The sequence below is a fragment of the Salvia hispanica genome, chromosome 2, assembly GCF_029641045.1.
Source record: "Salvia hispanica isolate PSC_SH4W2 chromosome 2, Shi_PSC_v1, whole genome shotgun sequence".
Lineage (NCBI taxonomy): Eukaryota > Viridiplantae > Streptophyta > Magnoliopsida > Lamiales > Lamiaceae > Salvia > Salvia hispanica.
Window position 1 is genome coordinate 40,879,079 of NC_142693.1, and position 27,524 is coordinate 40,906,602.

The 27,524-nt window shown below is 40.9% G+C and overlaps 1 protein-coding gene across 1 annotated transcript; it reads left to right on the forward strand.

The window, feature by feature from the left end:
* The first annotated feature begins 2,895 nt into the window (after window positions 1-2,895).
* On the forward strand, window positions 2,896-3,772 carry LOC125199062 (uncharacterized). The gene is made up of 2 exons (XM_048097227.2): window positions 2,896-3,617; window positions 3,718-3,772. Exons 1-2 carry the CDS (start codon window positions 2,950-2,952, stop codon window positions 3,770-3,772), a joined length of 723 nt encoding a protein of 240 aa, XP_047953184.1. The 5' UTR covers window positions 2,896-2,949.
* Window positions 3,773-27,524: the final 23,752 nt, after the last annotated feature.

Genomic DNA, 27,524 nt, shown 5'->3' on the forward strand with positions numbered 1-27,524 from the left:
CAGGCAAGGAAAGAGCTTCCCAAAAGAAACGCGTCAAGGCCAGCAAGATACAAAGATTTCATATCTTGTTAAGTTAGGATTTTATATTATTTTTAATGCTTTATTTCCTTTCTTTTTGAACGATTGTTTAGAATCGATTTACTTAAATCTTTTCGGGTTTTCTTCTTGATTCTTTCCCGAATCGTAGAGTCGAATCAAGAAGGGTCCGAACTCTATATAAAGAGTTCATTAGAGAGTCTAAAAATATCGAGAAATATGAAATAAAATTCAATTCTCGAAATCCTCCAGCTTAACCTAGTTGCTGCTAGGTTTATTCTCTGTTTTCCGTCATATATTTCCACAAACAGGTGCTCCGATCTGACCGATAGGCACTCGAAGCCTATCAAGGTTGCGCAAGTTCCAGCAGCGAGGACGGCGGCGTGGATCCGACTGAGCGATGGCGACGGGCCGAACAGCAGCGGACAGCAGCAGCGGCTGTTGTCAGCAACAGCAGTCACGGCTGCTCATGACGGACAGCGGCTACGATGACGGAGAATTACACCAAGGCAGCGACGGCTCGCACGGATAGAAGCAGTGGGCTGATAAAACTCCGAGAGTGCAGTGGCTGACCCGGCAGCAACGACGCAGGCAGTTTTTTTTGACAGTAGCGGCGCTGCGTATAACCGAGGAAAAGAGTAAGGAGCGCGGGCTGCCGGCGATGGAAATCGTGACAGCAACGGGGCTGCATTCTGACCGACAGAGAAACTGAAAACTGAGGAAGGAAGATGGCGATGTATGACGGTAGAAAGAGAGAACGAAGACGGAGAGAGGATGACAATGGGCTTGGATCGAGGAGAGGCTGACAGCTGCGTCGGCAAGAGGCCGGCGGTGGCGGGAGCTCGCGGGTGAGGCTTCAGGGGCAGCAGCGGTGACCGGCGCCGCCATCAGCGGTGATGTGGAGAGTGCACTGCGACGATCAGATTGCTGAGAGAGAGAAGAAGAGAGGAAGAGGGAGAGATGGAAGTCGTTGCACACAGTCGAGAGAGAGATAGTTGATTCTTTTTGGGGAAGAAGAGCATTTATTTTTGAGAAGAGATCAGAATCTTCTAACTAAGATCGAAGGGTAAGGTTTAACGTCTCGTATGATGCATGCTTCGTTTAATTGAATGTATTTTCCTAAAGTCTAATTTTTGCATATTATGTTCTTTTAAAAAGAGCGATTTTTGCATGCTATTTGAGAATGGAAAGGATTGACAAGTGAAGGATTTAAGTAAACGAGGTGGGCTTTCTTTTTAAATAAGGGCAATGCCTTAAGTATATTTTTATATGAAAATGAATATTTGTCATGCCGTGTTTTGTTTTATCTATGGAACCTATCTATGGAAAATCGAATTCGGGTCTGACTAGAGAGTGAGTCCCTACTCAGGCTAGTGTACACCAATGTGGATCGTGAGCCGTCTTTTGGGTCGGCCGGTCTAGTGACTTGGAATGTGGCCACATTCCTTGTCATCAATGGATCAGATATGGTAGACATCTATGGGAAAATGACTGCAGTCGAATTTTACAATGGAAATGATTTTAGTGTCTCGGGCATTTTTTTTAAGTTAAACCCCGAGAACACTCAATGGTGGCATGATAAATACTTTTTATAAAATGTTTTCGGCATGAGTCCACTGAGTGCATCAAGTACTCGACCCTGCATTTCTTTTAAAAATGTGCAGGTTGAGCTGTGACGAGCGCGGTGGGTGTTGAGCAGAGCTAGTGAAGATTTGTGTTTGCTTTTAAATGTTCCGAATATATTATGTCTTCATACATAATATTATTATTCTCTCGAATGCTTCCGCTGAATGTTGTTTCTTTTGAGTTCGTGTATTGTTAAGATAATTTCATTTGGAGTTGTTGATTGTTGAGATAATACTCTGATTTTATTTGAGCTATGGTCGAGTTTCGTTTATTTCCCCTTTCTTCCCCACTTCTTTAATCCTCCCCTAGTCGCGATCAACCATGTTTTCTATCCTTAGAAAATGCGGTCGTGACACGAATTTAGAGAGAGAGTTAAGGGATGAACAAAAGAGGATTGATGCTGAAACTCTTATAGAATTCTTTACTTCTGAGAAGGAGAAAAATTCATCATTTTTCTTTGACTACGAGACAGATTCAGAGAATATATTCAAAAGATGTTTTTGGGCAGATCCTAAATCAAGGAGGGCTTATGGAGCATTTGGTGATGTTGTTGTGTTTGATTCCACTTATAACACTAATAAGTACAGAATGATTTTTACACCTTTCGTAGGGGTTAATCATCATCATCAAACGATAGTTTTTGGATGTGGATTTCTAAGTGATGAGAAGACAGAATCATATATTTGGTTGCTTATTAAGTTTATGGAAGCTATTCCAAGTGATGCACCAAAAGCAATCATTACTGATCAAGATCCTGCTATGACGAAAGCACTTGCACAAGTTCTGCCAGAAACAGTGCATCGTTATTGTTTGTGGCACATATTGAACAAATTTCCATAGAAGATTTCTCCAGTGACTTTCCGAAATCATTATCAGAGCATAAGGAATGTTATTAAAAATTCAACATCTCCTGAGGAATTTGAGAATGGATGGAAAGAGGTTATTAGATGTGCTAACTTGGAACAAAATAGTTGGATATTGTTGATGTATGGACTGCGGCATAAGTGGGTTCCGACATATTTTAGTCATGTTTTTTTTGCAGGGATGTCAAGTAGTCAAAGATCAGAGAGTTCGCATTCATTTTTTAAAAAGTATGTCTCTCACAAGAACTCATTGATGGATTTTATCACACGATTCAATCGGGCACTAAGACGCTAAAGACACAATGAGTTAGTTGCAGACCATGTTGACATGAATGAGCAACCAAAAATCAAAACAAATTGGCCGATGGAAGCTCAAATGGTTAAAGTGTAAACGAAAAAAAAATGGACGGAATTTCAAGATGAAATGAGTCGAAGTCATGGTTACTTTGTGCAACAGACCTCTATCAGAGATGATATTGTGATTTACAATGTGATGAGTTTCCAAAGTAGTTCGTCCTCAAAACCAAGGCTACTGATGCATGATAAAAATAGTGACCATATCTCATGTAATTGTGGGAAATTTGAGTTTGATGGTATTCCGTGCAGACATATGCTAGCTTTCTTCCGTGTCAACCAAATATTTGAACTACCTGACAAGTATATTCTTAAGCGATGGACACGAGAAGCAAAGAGTGGTGTTGCTTATATATTAGATGATGAAAACTGCAATGATGATCCAACAAGATTTTTGATCTCACGACGAGCCAAGTTATCTTATAAGGCCTCAACACTAATTGATTATGCATCTTTGACTGACGAGGGGACAAAGTTTTTCGATGAACAACTTGATTACATACATGGTAAAATCAAGGAGATGGGTATTAGTCCAACAACTATGCACGGAAGTCAAACAAGGAAGAGCTTAGATAAAACCAAAAACATTGGTGATCCTTCTAAGATAAGATCAAAAGGATGTGGTAAGCGAATGTTATCATCAAAAGAGAAGTCAATTTTAAAGACTAGGGCTTGTCGTGGCTGTGGACTACGTGGTGCATCACATGATAAACGTAATTGCCCAAAGTTGCAAGACAGGTATGTGAATTATTGTTAGGATCCATTATTTACATTGTTTAGTTGTTTTAATGACCAATAAATTTAATTTACTGTTTTTGCTCTCATCTTTATATTTCAGATCAGTTGCAGATGACCATCACGACATCAACGAATATGCAAATGAAAAAGCTTGATGTCCATAGCTAGTGATTTTTTTAATTCTGTTCGCTTAGTGTTGCTAAGACAATATTTTAATCTTTTGATGGTGTTATTGTATTGAAACAGATTTTATAAGAATACATCTTATTTTTTCATAGTACTTCGTGCATCTAATTAATTTCATCCTTTCAAAGCCTATTGTATTCAAAATCTGAGTCCTTAATGATTTTTCTTCCAAAACTTTTGCAATATTAGTTAAAAGTAATTGGAAACGTACTTTTACATTGAGAAATTAAATCTCATTTAAATCATTAAATTAAAAAATGTAGCACTATTTTTTAAGATCATCAAAACTAAAGAGTAAAACAAAAAAAAACGAAGCTATTTTATTTGAACAGAAACTAACCATGAAATAGTCTAGCTTAGGTGAAGAAGAAAGTTTTTTAGGAATAGTATATTCATGCGCTGGTAGAAAGATAAATAATGAAAAGGGACAAATCCATAAAGGAAAGCTATTAAAGAAAATAAATAATTTTGCTGACATGGAAATAGATGAAAGGGAATTATATTTTGTTAGTAAATTTCTAAAAGTAAGGAAAGTGGCCTACGTGTGATTTAGTCGCTCACAATCGCCCATATTCATTATGCAGCATATCTTTTCTCTTACTTTGAAATTAGAAACTAAATAATATAAATTGTTGCATGGAAATTAATAAGCCCATATGTGAATTATACACGTCCACTCAGAGATGACAAATATACTGCCATGTGGGACTAAATAATGTTGGAATAATTGAATAAACAATTATATAAAGCCTACAATGATCAACCAAGAATAATAGAGAAGGTGCATAAACGATAAAGAAGAAGCATAACTTGATCCATATTGAATTAAATGACTGAATTGTTTTACAACGGTTTGGATCTTCCAGCAATCAGGGGCGTTCTACACAATAGTTTGTAGAGAGAATACAAATATATCAAATCGTTCTTATAACGTCTCGCGACCATAACCTAAATTATATTCGAATAAAATATAATGAAGCAATTCATATATACTCATTCATTTTCTTATTCTTAAATTTTCATAAGAGCATTAGCAATGGTTGGACCCTCCCATAGGGCCCTTCTTCCTTTTTTTTTATTTCTACATCATCATTTTTTAAAAGGGCATATCTTCCCACAATGGAAGGGCCGTTCCATTTCCATTTCATTTCCACATTATCATTATTTTGTTTTAATTTTTTAGCACTTTTATATTTAATTTGTTATCAAATTAGATAAATTTAAATGCAAAAAATATCCTTCGTCCCCTAAAGTTTGTCCCATTTTAGAGCATCTGCAACGGCATCTCGCTATGGGCTCGGTCTTGTCCCGGCGAGACGAGACCGCAGCGAGACGCCGCTGCAAGCCATCGGTCTTGTCGCGTGTCTCGGGTGGAGGGATGAGCCGCGACACGTGGGTGCTCCTTCCGTCTGTTTTTTTTTTTTAAATTTTTTTTCCTACATTCATCTATAAATAACACTACACACACAATTCCCCCACCATTTTTTCCATACACAAACACTACACTCTCACAAACACCATCTCTCTTTCCTCTCCAATTTTTGCAAAAAATGTCCGGTGATGGAAACTACGGCGGCGAGGGCGGCGGCTACGGACTTGAACGTGTTCGACTGGGGAAGCATGTACAATGTTTTGGGTGCTGCTTCCGGTTCCGGTTCGTCGCCGTCCACCCAAGGCTCGGCGACGCCGGCGTACCAAACACCATCTTTTCCAGTTGATGCATAATATCATCCTCCCCCTCCCTTGGGTTTGAGGAGCTCGCAAACTCAGGGATTATCCCAAATTAGGAAGGATATTCCGGAGGAACACGCTCCGGAGGCGGAGGATGACGGAGACGACGACAACCGTCATCCATACACAGAAGCGGAGACGATGGTGGTGTTCGACACTTGGATCAGTACGTCAAACGATCCCATCCTTGGGACTTAGCAAACCCGCAAGGCTTTATGGGAGAAGGTCACCGTCGTATACAACGCAAAAATGCCGAAGGGGGCCGTCCGCCGCACACTGAAGATGCTTCGCGCTCATTTTGAGCGAGCCGACATAGAGGTCAAAAGATTTTGTGGGATCTACAAGAGGGAAGCGGGGCAATCAAAGCGGAGCCTGTGGAGCCGACATTTTGAGAGCAGCTTTGCGAGTCTTTAAATCAGACACCAAAAAAGATTTCAGATTTCCTGATGTTTGGAAATCAGACACCAAAAAGATTTATATTGATAGGTGGGTTGGCGATGTCGATTCCTACACTGGCTCGAGCTCGAAACGCACGAAGCATACGGCGGGTGGCCAATACTCGTCTAGTGATGGCAGGGAAGGCAGCACCTCACAAGAGGCTGAGTTCCCGAAATCCGATGCAGGGGGGATGCAGGGGGCTCCTCCGGTACACGACGTCGGCCGCAAGGGAACAAGGCGGCGAAGGCGTCTAGAGGGAGGGGGAGGGGTCGAGGCAAATCAAGCAAGGCGGGCTCCCAACGACCGCCCGAACACCCTAATGTCCGTGTACTTCACCGCCACGATGATGCACTTTTTATTAGCACTAAATAAACCTGCAAGTATACAAAGTATATAAAGTATAGCTAAAGGTTAGTACCGGATATCGAACACGGGGAAGACTAACACAAAGTGTCTATCCTCTACTGAGACTCAATCACTATTTGGAAAAACATTTTGGTTTTGAAAACTTTTGAAAAACGGAAAATAATAGAAAGCATAGACCAACTAAGAGCAGATAAATCAAGAGAAAGACAATAGAGATAAGGGAATCCCAGGGATGTGTGTTCACAGTTATGGTTATACAAAATTCCAACTACAATACCATAGCACAGTTATTACTTTGATAGAACGAGTCACCTAGGTTATGCTCATGCGAAACAAACGTTGATTACAAGATTAGGGTTGTCAATCCTAACACGTAACTCCAAAAAGCTCCTAAGACCCTTAAAAAGTCCTCACTCTCAATTAACAGTGTCGTTTTAAAAGAAGCTAACTATAGTGTCTACTAAGTGGATCTAACTCGCTAGAACTTTGTCACAGTTATGAAGCAAGTTATATTAAATCATACACGATTGTGTCACTCAATCATGCAGCATCAAAACTACTTAGGGAAGAAACAAAGTAAAAACAAAACGAATATTAAATAGAAAACGGAACTTGTATAACCAAAGTCGTTACTAACACATCCCTAGAATCCTATGAGTTTAGTTACACATAATTGAATAAGCTAAAAACATAGATTGAAGGGAAGTCAATTTGAACATAAAACTAAAGCAAATAAAACCCGTGGGTTGAATCCTTGTCGTTCTTGATGTTCTTGAAATCCTTCTACAACTCCTTGCACCAATGAAGTACTCTAGGTCTTGATCTCTATGAATTATTTTGCAAGTAGAAGTTCTCTCTTTTTGATGAAGCTTGAGGCCTTATTTATAGGGAAAAGCCATGCCTTGTTGTAGAAGGAAAAAATCTTCAAAATATGGTAAAACTGGGTACAAATCTAGGGCTTCTCGGATTCGCCGCCTTCGCCGGTCGCCGTTTGACTCCAGATTCCCAAACTTGGCGTTTTGGCTCCCTTTTTCGGCTCAATTATGCACATTTCTCACAAAACACGTCAAAATACCAAAATAGACAAAATATGCAAATAATGGACGTGTAGAGTGACTTTGACATAAAAAACGGACCAAATAATGGCCTTAAAACAGTGCAAAATCCGAGCGTATCACACGATGACTGACACTTCCTGCATGATGCCTTCCGAATATCAAGCCTATCTTGTCGGCATTGAGTATCTGGCAAATCAACTTGGTATTCCGCCTCCACCTAGCTTGAGGGCACCGCCACAGCCTTCGAGGGATGATTCGTCGTCGGAGTAATTTTTATAATTTAATTTCTAGTATTTTAAATTATGTGTTTTTTATTTTTTAGGATTTTAATTATGTGTTTTTTATTAATTTTAAGGATTTTAATTATGTGTTTTATTTATTTTTTTAGGATTTGAAATTGTAATTTTCTTTTATTTAATGAAATGTGTTTTTATTAATTGAATTTGTTGGAAATAAAAATAAAAAATGAAATTGAATGAATAGTTAAGGGATGAGATGGTTAAGAGATGGATGGGTGCAGGTGTTGTCTCTTAGTTAAGAGATGAAGTAAAAAGTGCAGTGGGGCCCGTGAATAGTGAAGGGATGAAACTAGGCCTGTCAAATCGGGTACCTGCGGATACCCGACCCGAAATTTTTGGGTACCCGATCCCGAAATTCCCAAAATCCCATACCCAATACCCGAGCCGAATTTTTTTTTGGGTACCTGGATACCCGACTCGGGTATCCAGTCCCGAAAAATTAGATATCCAGTCCCGATTGTGATTGTGATTTTTTTTTAATTAACTACAAACTTTTTAGAATTTATTTTATATGAAAAGTGTACTACCGTATATGAAAAGTTGTATCACTACTTTATTTTAATATATGCTCGGTTGCTTAAAATAAAAAACAAATATATTTCAACAACCAATTCTATATATTGCAGAAGTTAACAAATATTTATATTTCAATTTAGTAAACAAAACGTACACATATTTTATAATATTTCAATTCAGTAAACAATAAAGTAATCCTTAAAATAGAGAGCGGCGGTAGAGGGAATTGCAGCGAGGAGATGAAGGTGTTGTGAAGAAGAGGAGAAGGAGAAGTGGAGAATAGTGGTGGAGAGCAGTGGTAGAGGGAATTGCAGCGAGGGAGCAGGAGAGGCGCTGCGAATTTTAGAGTATACCCTAAAATCTAAATCACTAATATCTTACTTATACGCTAATAAGTATTAACTAAAAGATAATTAAGAAATTAAATTAAATTTTAATTAATATAAAAATATAATTTATTAATTTTAAAAAATAAATCGGGTATTTCGGGTACACCTGATCGGGCCGGGTTATCCAAAATTCTTACTACCCGATCCCGATCCGATACCCGAAAAATTGGGTTTCGGGTATCCAATTATCCGACATTTTCGGGTTCGGATATCGGGTATCCAATACCCGTTATCCATTTTGACACCCCTAGATGAGACAATTAAGAGACGGTATTGAGACACCGCTGCGGATGCTCTTACCATTTTCATCTGTCCCACAAAGTTTGTCCCACTTGGAATCTTACCAAAAATAGACATTAAATAGAAAATCATCTCCTCAATGCGGACCCTTAATCCACTACACACCTTCATTTAATACAAAGTCAAACAATCTCTTAAAACCCGTGCCGGACTGCCGGGTCAAATTGGGACAAACTTTGTGGGACAAACTTTGGGGGACAGAAGGAGTAATATGCAAATCTTCGTTGTATTGCAATATTGGAAAATAGAATACTACGAGATGCAAATTAAAAAAAAACTTCATTTAAAAATAAAAATACTCCATCCATCCTATTTGACCTGTACGGGTTTTAAGAAATTGTTTGACTTTATAAAGTAAAGTGGGTAGAAAAATTGGTGGAATGTGGGGCCTACTTTTATACATTGGTTTTATAATAAAATGTGAGTGGAATGAGTTAGTGCAATGTAGGGACCATTTACCAAATATGGTAAAAGTGAAATGGGACATTTATTGACGGACGAACGAAAAAGGAAAAATGAGACATTTAATGGCGGACGTAGGGAGTAACAAACAAAAAAAACACAAATAAAAACCTAGAAATGATCATCGGTGAAAATGATGGGAAGAAGATGTATATATTGAGAAATTAATAAAAATTTTGAAAAAAACAAAAAAGAAAATAACAATTATAATAATTGAGAGGGCCGATGATCGGCCCTTGCTCCACAATGGAGGGCCGATCAAGGTGCCCTTCTCATCGGCATAGGCCGATACAACAATGGCCTTTCGGGAAAGAAGGGAGGGGGCAAATCGACGGCCTTTCCGCCGCAGTGGTGGGGCGATGGAGGCCGATGGAGAAGGCCTCTCCGTCTGCCCTCCATTGTGAGTGGTCTAAAGAATGATAAAATAATATTTTTTGCATAATTCAATTAAAATGAAAATTAAATTTTACGTAAAATTTTTAGTACACACTAGGGGCTAGTTTGATAGCATGGAAAATGCATGAATAGGAGTTTTATTAAGGCCATCCACATCCATGTCTCAATATCGTCTCATCCCTGTACTATTAATGGGTCCCACTGCACTTTTTATATCATCCCTTAACTAAAAGACAACACCCGCAACCCTCCATATCTTAACCATCTTATCCATTAACTATACATTCAACTTTATTTTTTTTATTTCAACAAATTTAATTAATATTTCATTGGAATATAAATTAATACTAATAGTTCATAAAATCATTTAAAACCACGAAAATTACAACATCCGAAAATACGAAAAATACATAATTGAAATCCTAATATTAAAAAAAAGAAAAAAATTTAAAATATAGGAAAAAACGGCTATAAACGGCTAGTATTTTTACGGGATTTTTTTTCAACTTTTCACGGAATTCTAAAAAAAAATTTAAAAAAATATTTTTTCAACAGATATAAACGCCCACTCGCGGGGCGTGACGGCCGCACGGGAGCTCGCCAAGTGGCCAACGCGCGTGGCGAGCCAGCTCTATCTCTGGTTATATCCATGCCCAATATCCTTCTAGCACTTCCCAGGTCTTTAATCTCAAAGCCCTCCTTAAGCATACCCTTTACTTTATCCAACTCTTGTTTATTTGGTCCAGCAAGCAGTATATCATCCACATATAGGAGCAGATATACCACTGGTTCAACACCCTTAGGCTTAAAGTAAACACAACTATCATATTCTGATTTCACAAATCCCATGCTCTAAATGTGCTCATCAAATTTAATATGCCATTGCCTACTTGCCTGTTTCAAACCATAGAGACTCTTTTTCAGTAGACATACCTTATCCTCACTGCCATGTATCAAAAACCCCTCTGGCTGATCCATGGATATAGTCTCCTCTAGATCTCCATGTAGAAAAGCTGTTTTAACATCAAGTTGCTCCAGATGCCAGTTCTTTTGTGCAACTATAGCTAATAAAATTCTGATTGAGGCATGTTTTACCACAGGAGAAAACACCTCATTGTAGTCCACCCCTTCTTCTTGTGTGAATCCTCTAGCTACAAGCCTTGCCTTGAACCTGACCTTATTCCCAGCCTCTACCTTTTTCTTGAAGATCCACTTACAACTCACTGGCCTTTGTGTGTCTGGTTTCTTCACAAGAATCCATGTCTTATTCTTAAGTAATGACTGTATCTCCTCTATCATAGCCTCCATCCACTACTTGCTTTCCTTTGAAGCCATAGCCTCCTTGAAACTTACAGGCTCAACATACTCAATATTTTCTGCAATGCATAGGACATATAGCAAATATTCTTCTTCACTATATCTGGTTGAGGGCCTTGGATTCCTCCTAGCTCTGTCTCTAGCTAGCATATATCCATCCAGATTATTTTCTGATCTGCTTGGCTCCATCACCTCAGTCACCACTTCAGCATTAGTTGCTGCATCTTCTGATGCTACTTCTTCCTCAGCTAGTATGTCCTCCACCTCCACCTGAACCATTTTCTCCACTTCAGAAACCTCTTGTCCAGATTTCCCCTCAAGATATGGCATTCTGGTTTCCTCAAATTGGACATCTCTACTGATGATAATTTTTTGGTTGTTAGGCTCTATGCACCATAATCTGTATCCTTTCACACCTTTCTGATACCCAACCATAACACACCTCAAAGCTCTAGCCTCTAGCTTACTCTGTCTGATGTGAACATATGCCATGCACCCAAAAATCTTCCAAACCACCTGTGATCTGGAGTTTCAAAATCTATGGCCGATGAAGGACTTCTGTTGATCAATGTAGCAGCCATACTAACAGCCTCCCCCCAAAATTTCTTGGGTAATCCCGAACTGAAAAGCATACACCGAACTCTCTCTAATATAGTTCGGTTCATACGCTCAGCAACCCCATTTTGTTGTGGATTGCTGGGGGCCGTTCTATGTCTTCTTATACCTCCCTCCTCCCATTGATACTGGTGTGGCTGGCCCCCATAGATCACTATGGGCATAATCTAGAGGAGCAGATGAAGAGTGAACTCCCTTAGGATATGGCATCTTCTTACTCTTACCAAGCATGCACTGCTCACATGTCCCCAACTCCTCAGACTGATCTCCTAGCTTTATTAGGCCCTTCTTTACCAACTCTCTAATCCCTTTTTCACCCAAATGACCAAGCCTTAGGTGCCATTGTCTGAGGGTAATTCTCTGCACTACATTAACAGCACCAGAAACACCCTCTGCTACCAAATAATACAGATGATTATTCCTCCTTTCTGCCATCATGACCACCTTATCACTCTTGACAATTTTCATGATGCCTCTTGAAGACATGAAGGAGTATCCAGTTGCTTCTAAAGCACCAAGAGAAATAAGGTTTCTTTTAATTTCTGGAATATATCTAACCCCAGTTAGTAACCTCAGAGAACCATCATGAAGCCTCAACCTGACACTTCCAACACCTCTGATTCTACAGATCTGATTATTGCCTAACAAAACTGATCCAGCCCCTTCAACCAAGCTGTCAAACCAGCTTCTAATGGGACACATGTGGAAGCTACATCCTGAGTCCATGATCCAAGGCAAGGCTTCTGATCTTTCCATCACATTTAGAGCATGTGGAGCCTCCAGCTCCTCAACACAATCTGGTGCATTCTTGGCATTTTCTTCCTCAGCCTGCTTTCTTTTCCAAGTGAAACAATTTTTCTTTAGATGGCCAGGCTTCCTGCAATAGTGGCAAGACCTGGTCTCCAACTCAGATTCTTGAGTAGGTTTCTGGAATTTTGATTGCTTCTGCCCAGTGCTCTTTTTCTTGAACCCCTTCTTTCCTTTTGTTCCCTTGATGTTCAGACTTTCTGCCACAGAATCAGTTGCCTTACTGCCCTCCTTTTGAAGCTCCTTGCACTTCAAGGCTGATTGTACTTCCTCCAAAGTTATAGAGGTCTCTCTGCCATATAGCATAGCATCTTTAAGATGTTCAAAAGACCTTGGCAGAGCATTCAAGAGGATAATTGCCTTATCCTCATCCTCAAGCTTAACATCAATATTCTCTAAATCATCGAGGGTCTTGTTGAAGGTCTCCAACTGCTCCTCAATTCCCTTCTCATCGATGATCTTGAAGGAGTATAACCTCTGCTTGACATAGAGGCGATTTGCTAGGGATTTGGTCATATACAATGACTCCAGTTTAGACCAAATCCCAGCCGTTGTCTTCTCTTTTGCAACCTCTCGTAGCACTTTATCCCCAAGATTGAGAATTATCGCGCTATGAGCTCTTTCGAACATTTCCTCTCGCTTAGCAGTTTCTTTCGGATCAGCTTCTTCATCCTTTCCTTTTCCCTTCTCATCGCCTTTCAAGGCATCAGCCAACCCCTGTTGCACAAGCATAGCCCTCATCTTCAATCGCCACAATCCAAAGTCATTCTTTCCGGTGAATTTCTCGGCCTCAAATCTGGAGATCGCCATCGCTGCTGCTCTTGCGCCCGATCAGATTCCCACAGACGGCGCCACGTTGTGAATTTCAAACGCAAGAAAAGCAAATCGAACAAGAACACGAAGGTTACGTGGTTCGGCGCAAAAGGCCTACGTCCACGGGCAAAATCTGGTGATGTATTTTATTGAAAAGCTCTCTCAATTGAAGGATTACAAAACTCTCAAGCTCTCGGAGATTCACAGAATGAGCAACACTCTCAGCTCGCTCGAAGTCGACTTGCTTCGAGAGCACACACGCACAGCTGGAATTTCTCCTCTCTATCTTGATCTCCCTCTCTAAGTTCTTGATCTTCTTCAAAGACTCACTGCTATATAAATGCAGTTAGATCCGAACGAATCAAACCCCAATTCCGTTCACAACAAGAAGCCCCAAATCAGTTGTAACTACCAACGGTCACTTTCCCAATTCAGCTGCCCCTGTTCCAACGGCTCTATTATTTGAAAAAACTCGATTCCAAAAAATGATTTGATCAGCTCAACTATTAACACTTTTCCCATGAAATTATCCAGATTGGAGCTTCCACGCGAGTGGTTGATCTATGTTCTTACAGAAGCAAGTCTATTTGTCTGATTTCTTGACACAATGAACAATTCTACAAGTGTTCAGGCTCGATTTCATGCGTGTTGATGTGTTCTGATCTATTCTTCCTAGATTTAGATTATCTTGTGTTGATGTGTTCTGATCTATTCTTCCTAGATTTAGATTATCTTGAGGCAGTGATTGCAATCCACATTTGAGCATCTATTTCCTCCCAAAAAAATTTCTATTGTTCGTGATCTATGTTAGTCCGTTAAGTTATGCATTTATGTGCTTTGTCTCTCTCGAGTTCAGTGTTCTATATTCTTGCTTGATTTAGGGATTATCTGAAAGCACTGATGTGAAACAAAATGAAGAATGAAAAAAAGGGAAGAAAAAGATAATTTTAAAATAATTTTAGATTGAAAAAGGAAAAAATGTGAAAAGATATTATTGTCCAGCAACCCAAAAGGGCATTTTCAGGTGTAAAATAGCCAAAATGACCAATTTCTAAATAAACCCTTAGTCTAGGGACTAAGGATTTTTTAAAGTCCATGGACTATAGGCAAGATAAACCCATAGTCCAAGAACCATTTTTATAGTTCAATCTATTTATTAAAACTCATGCTGAACTCATCGTTCATACACTGGGGACGGATGGAGTATTTCTTTTTCTTTATTTTACTATTATTATTGTATTGTTAATGTTGTTTATAAATATGTTTTTAATAACTTACCGACTACTCTATTATTGTTCAAATGTTAAGTTCATCGTTTTATCTTTTTATGGGGATTGTCCACATAATATTTTTTAGTTGTATATTAAATGGAGTATTTTATATCAATTTCATATTGATAGTATTTTAGTATTGAAGAATGTATATATGTTGTTAAGAATGATATTTTTCTTTATTGATTGGACATATGTAAGTGTTGTAATTAAAAAAATATTATCATGATGAATTAATTTAAATTTAATTAATTTTATACTTATAATAAATTTAACTTATTGTTTGTGTATATTTTTTTTGTTTTTTTAATTTCATATAATGATGTTTATTATTTTACTCCCTCCGCCCCACTAAAGATGTCACACTTTCCTTTTTAGTTTGTCCCACAAAAAATGTCACATTTCCTCTTTTGGAAAAAGTTTCTTCTCACATCAATTGTAAAATTATATTTTCTCTCACCACTTAACACACAAAATAACATCTCCTAAAATCCCGTGCCATTCCCAAGTGTGACATCTTCTCTGGGACGGAGGGAGTATTTATTTTATTCACAATGTTAAAATAATAGAACGAAAATAATTAAGTCGCGCATAGCACAGAGGTTAACACTAGTAAGTTTTATATCTCTAGAAATACCATATAACAATGAGCAACAAGAACTTAATATAGAACATAAACAAATCAATTCGAACATAAACAATAAAATCAGATTACTTGAATCGAAGAAAATCAATAACTGTTGCAGCACACCACAACGAGCCTGGCAAAGCTGGCAGACAGCGAGACAGTGCAAAAGGAGATTTGGCGAGGCTGGCAAGCGACAATGCGACAAGGTAAAGAGGTGGAGCGGCGAGGTAGGCTGATGGTAAGGCAGTGAGGCAAGGTGGAGGTGTGGCGAGTGATGCAATCTATACAACTTTAAAGTGGGAGCATATTTTTGAGAGATAAACCATCTTAAATTTTTATACTTTTGAAAACCTACTTGATCTACAATTTTTATTTTTTTTTGAAAAAAATGATTAATGATGATTCCCTTTTTATTCTCGTGATGACCTGGAATCCTAATCTATTGGATTGAGATAAAAAGTTTCCTCAACTGAGCTGCGTTTCATCGTCTTCGTATTTTAGTATATTCATTGTACGGACTACGGAATGTGTTCAGATAAACAATAAGCCTGATTTTTGTAATTAAAAATTAAAGATAATTTATGATAGGAATATTTAGGAATAACTAGAATATATAAGAAAAAAGTAGAGAATTTTAGAAGAGAAAAAAAAAGGATGAAAACTTTAGAACAAAAACATATGTAGTCTATTGATAAGGCTAACTTCATGCATTGGTTATGGGATAAATTCTGTGATTTCCTGGGTCTAACAAAGTTTTATAAGCCAGGTGTGTAGAGAAAATGCCAGCCCCAGGAAGAAAGAGAGGATTACCTGGAGGAAGAAGCTGGCGGGAAAAGTGAGCAGAAAAATGGAAGAGTTTACTATAGGAAGGAGCATCCACAAGGAGGGCAAAATGGAAAACACCAAGAAGAGTCTAGAAGCTCCACCCCTTATAAATAAGAGCACGCATTTAACATGAAGAGAGTTCTCCTTTTGCATCATCAGCTCTTAGCTTAGCTTTTCCATTTCTCTTCACACACACTTTTAAGGGAATCATCTTAGGGGTTCACGTTTCAAATCCGCCGTTGTGTAACACCGTCGCCAAGGGAGGCGAAGATACAATCCTTTATTTTCTTTTGTTTATGCTTTGGATTTCCCGAGTCTTCGTTATTCGAAGCTCGGTCGTGTTTTGTTACTTTCTCGTTGGATATTGCGTATTTTGCTATGGAATTTGCTACTTTGGTTTCGGTTATGTTATTGTTGCATTATCTGTTTGTTTTTGGTGGATATTGTGTTAGAGTTTGTATACTAGAAATCATGTTTCGAGTGATTGAATACTATAAAACTCTTATTTTATTTTCCAAGGAATAAAACAGATTATTTTTGTCATAATGTTGTTATGTTTTACATTTAATGGATGTTAATGCATGTTTAAATGTATAAGTTAACTTAACAAAGTCTAAGTCTTTGTTTTAGTAGACCGGTTGTGGGCGTCGTCCACTTTAAGGTAACACGGTCAGTTCTAAACAAAGAAAAAGATGAATTTCACAACCTAGATGGAATTTGACTATCCATCGAGAAAGGTTGCAATGTCAGTCCGCATATTTCTAAGCCTTACTGAAATAAGATGACATTGGTGTGGTATAGCACTGAACGGATCTAACAGCAAGACTTGTCCTTGGGCTATCTACTGAAAGACGAGGTCTTGATAATATTTGTTTCTTAATCAATGTAGGTTAGCATTGAGCATACGGTATTGATTATGCACTACTTTGACTTATCAAATCGGGTTTTTCGTAACCCAATTATCCTGATATATTGGGTAGTGGTGATCAATATCTAGCGGTGCTAGGATTGCTATTATATTGAATCGTGTGCGAGGAGAGTCTCGTTTGATAATGTCCTCAAGAGGAGTGCGAAACAAGGTTTTATTATTCGGAACCTAGCTAGTTGGAGTTTGATTACTCTATGAATAATAAATAAGCGTTTCATGCTAAGTCCACTCTTGGAATTAATAAGAAGTTAATTAATTAAGTCAATAGCAGACATTAATTAATTAATGGACATTTTAATCTTAAGCACGAGAAATAAAAGTTAAACGGAAACCCGGATTACTTGTAATTTCGGATTTGGATGGGGAGAGTTCAATATTATTGCTCGTAATATTCCAATTATAACTTATATTAAATTGTGGGTTCAATTTAATTAGTAAAAAGTAAATTGGATGAGCCCATATCCAAAACCTTCCATAGATCCCTGTCTGGGCCCAAAAGGAACTTAATATAAATAGGAGAATAAAGGAAACAGAAATAACACATTTTTCATTATTGAAATTTTTGAAAATATCAGCCCCATCAGCTGTAGGAATTTTCGAATTCCACTCCTATTCCTAAAAGGATTTCTTCTGTCTTCTTTATTTAAGTCCTAGTATTCTAGTAAGATCAGCCCACACTGATATTGGGATACAGTTCGGGAACCAGAGAGAAGATTTGTGGTCTAGTACTCAAAGCATCACGTGGAGAAGAAGCTAGCCATCTTCAATTCTTTGGAGAATTAAATAGGTATTTTTCTGCTCCGTAGAAAAGCATATTTTAGGTTTCAATATTCTTAAAGCATGATTAATTCAAGTTATGAGCATGATACATGTACTAATTACGCGAATAAGTTTTGTCTAAATAATCTGCTAAATAGATCTGATTATTATGTAATTGATTTATGTGAGCGCTTCCGCTGCTAATTCCTTTATTTTTTTGATTGATTAAGAGGTGGAGTTTGAATTGCATGGAGATTTGTAGTTGATCGGTTGAATCTGGTTGAATCTATGAAGATCGGAGATGGAAATTGTGCATGTTCTGTTATCTCTGCCTAGATCTAGCTGTTAGGATAGAACATTTAATTTCCAGAGTCTAGGAATTAAATCTCAACCCCGAGAAAATTGTGTGGCAGCAGCCAAAAATAGTTTCCAGGTCTTTTAGCATGTTTACTTACGCATCTGTCTCTGAGGATTCGATCCCTGCTTCCATGTACTAATCTTTTTAGCATAGCGGTTTGAGGGTTTTGAAAGGAGAAGAAAGTGATTGTGTGCCCAACGACAGGTAACCCGAAGATTCTCTGAGTTCCTAGACCCAATGTCTAGTGGATTCTCTTAATCGAGGAAGTTCCATTTTACACAGCACTCTCTCCATCTCTCTCTTCAAATGGCGCCGTTTCCGGGGATGGATGGCGTATTTTGTTTACGTGTTTACAGATTTGGTGTATATAGTTTTAATTTCCTTTATGAGCAAGGGCTCACGATTTGGAAACTGGAGTAACCCGTCTGGCAGGTCAAGGAATCAACATCCACAGTCACCACCAGATCAAGGTTTACAACAGTAGATACATTTCCGTTCTAATCAGAAAGTGAAAAAGAGTGGAATTCGTCAGGAGGAGAGGACCCGAAGTCATCTACAGAAACAAAGCACTCCGAAGCAGAGGAGGAGACAGACGTAGATATGGCACACCTAGTGGACCCTGATCTGGAGATCGGTTTACTCACCACGCATCTAGATGGTGAACCCGCCCATGCCATAGTCTCGAATCAGCGACAGAGGTCTATTGATATTAAGACAAACGTGTTGGGCGTTTTACCTACATTTTCTTGACGGAGGAAGGAATGTCCTTACGAGTTCCTAAACGAGTTTAGTAAGTTGTCCAGCATCCAAAAGCGTCCCAACGATGCCACTGAGGAGGACTACCGCCTGCGTGTAGTCCCATTTTCCCTAAAAGGGGAGGCCAATACATGGCTGCTGAGGCTTCCACCCGACTCGATCAACACATGGAAGGATTTCAAACTGGAATTCCTGGACTATTTCTTTCCGTCCAACAAAACAAATGCCTTAAAGAAGGAGATTCAGGAATGTAAGCAGGACTACGATGAGCCCTTGAGCCAATATTGGTCTCGGTTTAAGGGACTGCTCGACGCTTGTCCTAATCATAGGATGATGGAGGCTGAGACTTTTTACTTGTTCTATGAAGGAGCTAATCCTGAGACTAAGGACTTAATGAATTCCTCGAACGGGGGGAATTTTACTAAGAATAAGGCAAGTGAAGCACGTGAGATTTTGGGAAGGCTGATCGATGCAAAGAAGGCGTACGATAACCCACGTACTATCATGAGGAGAAGTTCGACTAATGCAATTAAGGAACAAGAAGGAGAAGGAGTCGGGGACAGGATAGATCGATTGGAGAAGGCACTCCTAAGTGCAATCAAAAAGAAAAATTCCCCTACCTCGCAGGAGAAAGAGAAACCGCCAGGTCCAGAGGAAAATCAACTCCAACTCTATTATGGTCCACCGCCCGATGGAGAATTCCAAGCCCAGGTGAATGCAGTGGGGAATTGGAATCGGAATAATTAGAATACAAGCTGGAATCAGTGGAAGATTAAGGAGGCACCATGGAGAGACAACCCTTGTTTCAGGTGGGCCGATGGGAACCAACAACTCCAACTACAGTACCCAGGTCCAGCAGAAGCCCAGCAGAATTGGCCTAACTGTAGTCAAGAAGGACCACAACACAATTCGAACTGGCCAGGGAAGAATCAGGAAGGGCCAAACAACTGGAGTTATCGCAATCAAGGGGATCAACCCAAGGGAATTCTTATGTGCCACCACACCAGAGGAACGCCACGGGAAACAATCAGAATCTTCAGCATACACACCAGGGAAATCAAGGATCAGGGAGTCAGTTCAGCAACAATCAAGGAGGTCAAGGGAACTATCGCCCAAATCAGGGAAGTGGACCGAGCCATAATCAAGGGTCGAGTTCTAGTAAGCCGAGCTATAAGCTTCAGAGGAATCTGGATGATATGGTACACGACCTAGTCAGCTCTCAACAACATATGCAGAACAATATGCAGGCAAACAATGATGTGGTACACAAAATTCAAGATGCACAACAAGAGCATAAGTCTGCCATGGATATGTTGGCCAAGCAAATGTCGGAATTGGCCACTTCGTTGAATGAGATGAAGGGACACGAGGGAAGGATACCAGCTTCAGTGAAACCACCTGATTGGGAAAACATCAGTCAGATTACTCTGAGGTTAGGACGGGGCTATGAGGGTCCAGTGATGAAATATGATGAGAGTGTACCTCCTATGACAAGAAAGGAAGATGAAGAACTGACCACTGATCAAAGGGATACTGAGATAAGGAACACCAGGGTAGAAGATGGCCTTCAAAAAGGTGATTTGGAGAAGCCACTACCTCGTATAGCTGATCCATTTTTCTTAGACCCAGAGCCTGAAATGGAGATTGAGGAAGTAAGGAAAGAAATCGGAGAATCTTCAGTCGGGGGTCCAGCAGGAACGTTGAAGCGCATGAAGCTATTTCCTCACCGAGGGGAGGCTAAGAAGAAGAAGGATGACACTGAAGACTTCATGGAGATCTTCGGAAAACTGGAAATCAACTTACCGTTCCTACAGGCTCTGAAGCTGCCTACTTTCAGCAAATTCATCAAGGAGTTCATAGCTGGAAAAACCAAACCCGGCGGGAAGATAGTGATTGGAGAAAATGTGCTGGCTGTGATACGAAAGAGGAGAATGCCATCAAAATGCACAGACCCAGGTATGTTCACTTTGCCCATTTCTTTGGGTGACATTAAAATTGAGCATGCAATGTGTGATCTAGGAGCCTCGATAAATGTTTTACCACTTTCGATATATAAAAAGTTGATAGGGGTAAGTCTGGTTGATACAAAAGTAGTAATTCAGTTAGCCGATTGAATATGCATTTCACCCGAAGGTGTGCTGGAGAATGTGATAGTAAAAGTGCATGATTTCCTGTACCCAGCTGATTTCCATGTAATAAAAATGAGTGAGAACGAATCTGCTGAGTCTAGCGGAGTGCTTTTAGGAAGACCATTCCTACGCTCCGCTAAGACTATAAGTGATATGTTTGACGGGACTGTATGCCTAGACTACCATGGGGAGAAATACACCTTTAGCATTGATGAAGCCATGAAGAAACCATTGGATGTGGAAAATTTGCATGCTGTTGATGCTATTAAACCCCTGGTCCAGGAATACCTTGAGACCGAATTAATGCAGGAACAGTTCAACAATTCGGAGTTGAGTCAGTCTGTTGACAAGGAGGTAGCAGGGTGGTGTGAAACCCTATTGACACGGAACCTGACAGACGAGCAGATCAATGAAGCGACCATGGCATTCTGCCACCAACCACTGTCATTCGAGTCGACGGGGTCTGTTCAAGTGAGGAGCCCAGACGAGGGAACTGACTTGGGGGAAATGGAAACCAGGAGCGTGGAGAAAAATCCCCTGCCCCAGGAAGCCATCACACCAAAGAAGGAGTTGGAGAAATTATCCGAGAGCCTAAAGTATGCTTACCTTGGGGAAGATGAAACATTTCCAGTGATAATCAACAGCCACTTGATAGCAGAGCAGGAGAATGATCTACTGGAAGTAATCCGGAGAAACAAGAAGGCCATAGGATGGACTCTCTCAAACCTAGTGGGAATCATCCCTAACCTTTGTATGCATCACATCAGACTGGAAGAAGGGGCAAAGGCTCATAGAGACCCGCAGCGTAAGATGAACCCAAACATGAGGGAGGAAGTTCTGAAGGAAGTCCTGAAGTTGTTGTCCTTGAGTATTATTTACTCCATTCCGGAGAGTGAATGGGTCAGCCCAGTTCACATGGTGCCAAAGAAGTCAGGAATACAAGTGATAGAGAACGATAAGAATGAGTTGGTACCTACTCGATTGGTGACTGGATGGAGGATGTGCATTGACTACCAGAAGCTTAATGAAGCCACCGGGAAGGACCATTTTCCTTTACCCTTCATTGACCAGATGTTGGAAATATTGGCTGGAAAGCAATACTTTTGCTTCCTAGACGGATACAGTGGATACTTCCAGATATATGTGGATCCTGAAGACTAGGAGAAGACAACCTTTACCTGTCCATTCGGCACTTATGCATACAGAAGAATGCCGTTTGGTTTATGCAATGCACCAGGCACATTCCAGCGTTATATGATGAGTATTTTCTCAGATTTGCTGGAAGTGTGTATTGAGATCTTTATGGATGATTTCACGGTGTATGAAAATTCTTTTGATTCGTGCTTGGCCAATTTAGATCTGGTACTGAGAAGATGTCAGGAGAAGAATCTGGTCCTAAATTTCAAGAAATACCATCTCATGGTGCCAGAAGGAATAGTCCTAGGTCATGTGGTCTCTAAGAGAGGTATTCAAGTGGATAAGGCCAAAGTGGATGTGATATCGAAGCTACCCTACCCTACGAATCAGAAGGAGGTTAGAGGATTCTTGGGGCATGCAGGATTCTATAGAAGATTCATCAGAGACTTCGCAAGGATTGCACAACCGCTCACTCATCTCTTGCACAGTGACATGGAGTTCGTTTTTAATGAAGATTGCAAGAAGGCATTTCAAAAGCTGAAGGATAAGCTCGTCTCGGCACCAATAATTAGAGCACCAGATTGGAATCACCCTTTTGAGGTAATGTACGATGCAAGTGATTTTGCGGTAGGAGCGGTCCTGGGTCAGAAGATCGACGGAAAAAGTTATGTCATTTTCTATGCCTCGAAGACCCTCAACCAGGCTCAGAAGAACTATGATACAACATAGAAGGAGATGTTGTCTGTGGTATACTCATTTGAGAAATTTCGACCGTACTTACTTGGGTCGAAGGTGATAGTTTACACTGATCACGCAACCATTAAGTATTTTCTGGCAAAGAGAGAGTTTAAACCAAGGTTGATTAGGTGGGTGCTACTACTGCAAGAATTCGACTGGGAGGTAAAGGATAAAAAGGGGACAGAGAACAAAGTTGCAGATCATTTGAGTCAGATATTTCAAGAGGACACGAACGAAGCTATATCTGATGCTTTCCCCGAGGAACATCTTTATTATCTATGGAAATCTGCTAGACCTATTAACTGGGAAGCAGTGTTGGCGGTAACAGGTCCAGGAACATCAGACAAAGGGAAGCATTCGATGAATAGGGAGCCATAGTTCGCTGACTTGGCTGATTACTTAGTCACAGGAGAAATGCCTGGGTCCCAAGTAATTTCCCGTGCCCAGAAGATGAAGCTAAGGAGTGAGGCTAGATATATTTCTGGGACGATCCTTATCTCTGGAAGATGTGCTCAGACCAAGTAATTCGACGATGCATTCCAGAGTGGGAACAGAGGGATGTGCTTAACCATTGCCACGCCCTGGTGTGTGGAGGTCATTTTGGACACAGGAAAACTGCCAGAAAGGTCTTGGATAGCGGATTCTATTGACCAACCCTGAACAAGGATTCTTTCGAATTCTGTCAAGTTTGCGAAAGATGTCAACAGATATGAGGTATTTCAAGGAGAGATGAGATGCCTCAAGTGCCAATAATAGTTTGTGAAATTTTTGATGTGGTTTTATGGGATCGTTCCCATCTTCTCATGGTAACACTTACATCTTGGTTGCAGTGGACTATGTATCCAAATGGATAGAGGCAAAGGCTACACCCACTTGTGAATTGAAGGAAGTAGCTAAATTTCTGAAGGCGAACATTTTCAACAGGTATGGGGTGCCCAGAGCCATTATCTCTGACCAGGGAACACATTTCTGCAACCGCACCATAGAGGCGTTGATGAGGAAATACTGTGTGCATCATAGGCTGTCTACACCATATCACCCCTAGTCAAATGGTCAAGCTGAAGTCTCGAATAGGGAAATCAAAAGCATTCTAGAAAAAACGGTGAATACTACGAGGAAAGATTGGAGTAAACGCCTTGATGATGCTCTATAGGCATACATGACCGCTTACAAAACACCAATCGGGATGTCACCTTATAGGTTGGTGTTCGGGAAAATGTGCCATCTGCCTGTGGAAGTGGAACACAAGGCATACTGGGCCATAAAAGAGATGAATATGAGGGCGCCGGCCTGTGAAGAAGAACAGAAGCTGCAACTACAAGAACTGGAGGAGCTAAGGCTAGAGGCATTTGACTCAGCAATGTGGTATAAAGAAAGAACAAAGCTCTAGCATGATAAGAATCTCTGGGTCAAGGAACTACGAGTATGGCAGAAAGTACTTCTTTTTCAATCTCGGCTCAAGCTGATGTCTGGGAAGTTGAAATCCAAGTGGATAGGACCATACACGATCGTTGGCCTTCGAGCAAATGGAGCAGTGGAGATCCAAGGAAGCGCCCCAAATTTTGTTCCTTTCCTAGTCAATGGACACAGGGTGAAGGTATGTAGGGATAATGCGGATCTGCATGTGGTGGAAGAAACGTCACTGCATGCATCTGCTATTATTTCCTAATTGGTCAGGCAAATGGCTATTCTCAATAAACTCCTAGGTCAGGTAAAATGGGGAATAAAAGTTTATATGTACACTGACCTAGGGAGTCTTGAGAATACTCGTTTGCAAGTGTAAATATTTTAAGTGTTTTCTAATATAAGAAAAATCCAAACAAAGAACAAATTTAATTTTCCAAAAATATTTTTGAAACACCAAACTCTTCGGGGATATTTTTTTTGTCACTCATACCCCTAGACTGGAGAATTTGGTATTTCACCTTTGTTTTTATGGAATTATGTGTTGCTAGGGGGAGGAAGAATTTTCACAGTGAGAATTTGGCGGGAAGGTGGTTACTATTCGAATTTCAAAATCCGCTTTTCTAGGGGGCGTACGGCTGCTTACATCACCATGCAACCGTTCGCCTGCCCACCCTGAAAAGCCCATCGCCTTTACTCTTCACTTTCACATCAAATATTCAACCGACTTTTCTCTCTCTACTATTCTCTCTCTCTAATTTCTCCCAATTTCTCTCAAACCCTAACCCGAATTTTACCCTAGTTTTTGCGAGTGTTGTGCAGGAAGAAACCATGGAAAAGGCACAAGATTCCACTGCGAGGAAGGAAAACCCCGCCATCAAACCACCGTCCGACGATTCATCCAAACAGCCGCCGGTTCTGACGACTTTTCCAGTCCTCGATATACGCTCGGAGTGGCTCCCGACTCCCGTTCCAAAACCCCCTACCGTCGGAAACCCTGAGGAAGAGGCGTTCTTGAAGGAGTTGGAGGAGAAATTTGGCAGTAAAGAGGAGGCCATGAAACTCTTTTCCTGCTTTTCGGCGTTCCGCCAACAACCGCAGATGATTCCTAACGAATCGACAGCGCAGCCGCCTATTTCACACTCAGAGGGATCCCAAACCCTAAATCGGGCACATGCATAGACTGGGCCGAGCCCAGACATCGGAGAACAAGGAAAGGGTGGTGGCGGACCTGAGGAGGAACAGGAGAGCGTCAGCGGTTTTGCGGACGAGATTGATAGGATGGATGTGGACTACTCTGTGAATGAAGCCGCGAGGGAAGGTAACACATCTGTAATACAGTCTGATGAGGGGGAAAACCCTATTTTAATGTCTGTTGAAGGGGGAACCCCTGTGTTGAAGTTGGTGGAGGGGGAACCCTGAGTCTGCATATTGAGGGGGGGACCCCGTTTGAATCTGAGGGGGCAACCCCAACCATGTTTACTGAGGGAGAAATCCTTGGGAAATCTAAGGGGGAAACCTCAATCGTGTCTGAGGGAGAAATCCCTGAAAAACCTGAGAAGGAGACTCTGAAACCATCTAAGGGGGGAAACCTTGACCATGTTTGCTGAGGGAGAAATCCCTAAAAAGTCTGGAGGGGATGAGGTCCCCATTATTGCTGAAGAACAAGGGTCCAAGGATAACGGGCCGTTAGAAATTGTGGATCTGGACCAGGTGCCAGATGGCTCACCAGTAAAATGTACGAAGTTCAGGAGGAAGACGAAAAGGAGTCTCCTAGATGAGGTGAATGAAGGAGAACAATCCAGGGGATTCCTTGCCCCAAGGGCAGGGAGTGTGCAGGAGGGAGAGACACCTGGGTCTGAAGGAGAGGTAGACGCTACCGAGGAGCGTCGAGTGGCTATGGAACGCAGGAGGAAGGGCAAGAAGGTAGCCACTCCTCAGGCCAATAAGTCACAGAGGGCCTCCTCCGTCAGGGAATCTCCTCGTACACTGCCCAAATATTCTGGACCTGGTAATGCTGAGAGCGAGTCAGAGGAAGAGTCTGAAGAAGAAGAAGAAGAAGAAGAAGAAGAAGAAGAAGAGGTGCCAAACTTCGAGTGGGAAGAGATCTGGGTTACGAAGAAATTGCTGACGTCCATGGCAAAGTTTGATGACCCCAAGCGAGCCCAAACATACAGAGACAGAAGTGCAGTGGGCAAATTGGCCAAATCAGTGAAGCGCTTTGATCTGAGGACTCTGGAATACATCGAGTCAGCAGAAGAATTCATGTCCTTCATTAAGGACATTGGCTTCGTATGGTTGCTAAACCATAGTGATTAGGAGGTACCGCTCATAGCAGCAAGGGAATTCTTCTCGACTTTCAAGCTAAAGGCAACCACTAACCCGGATGCAGAAGCGATCTCTTTCTGCCTTTTCAACGTAGAGCACGAGATGAGCATTAGAGAATGGTCTCTGCGGATAGGGCTGTTTACGAATGCTGAGGACGATGAAGGAGTCAGGAATGAGCGGATGTTTGGACCGCCGAAGTATACCCCAGGATTCATGCCGCAGACCGCATGGGAATCTATCACACATGGAAGGAATGGAAAGTTCAAGACGAGTGTCTCGAAAGGCCTACACATCACAAACCATCTCTTAAGATTTGCGCAGGAGTTTATCGGATACAATCTGATGGGAACCGCAAGCTCTGCCCGCACCACTACCAAGTTATACTTCACATGGTGCATGTCCAAGCGTATTAAAGTCCACCTGGGTTAGTGGTTAGCACAAGCCTGCCATCAGATGGCCGCAAATCCCTCTCGCCACATATACACTTGTCATTTGCTGGGTGCCTACATCAAACGTAATTATATCATGAAGTTCAGTAAAGCAGAACCAGATGTGACAATGTGTGAGCCACCAGAGGTGTTTAGTCGAGATTATTTCTTTAACAAGGGGCTGATGTACATGGAGGGAGAAGAGGTCTGCTTTTACGATGTAGGGGCTAATGTGGACAAGGTGAAATCGAACCGGACCTGGTAGAGGATGTGATGACTGCGGACGTGGAAGAACTGCGAAAAGAGATGGATGTGATAAGAGAGGAGCTCGAGGGAGTCAAGAAGGAACTGCAGGGAATCAAAGGGAGTCTGGATGTTCTGGCCGAACGGTCGTCTGCCCAAAATGATAGGGTGATCGATGCGGTCAAAATTATGAAGAAAATGGCAGAGTGGTTAGAGGAGAAGTTTTCCCAGACCCAGAAGAAGCTGCCCCCTGGACCCAGCAAAGTGGTCAGGCAGCCCGGT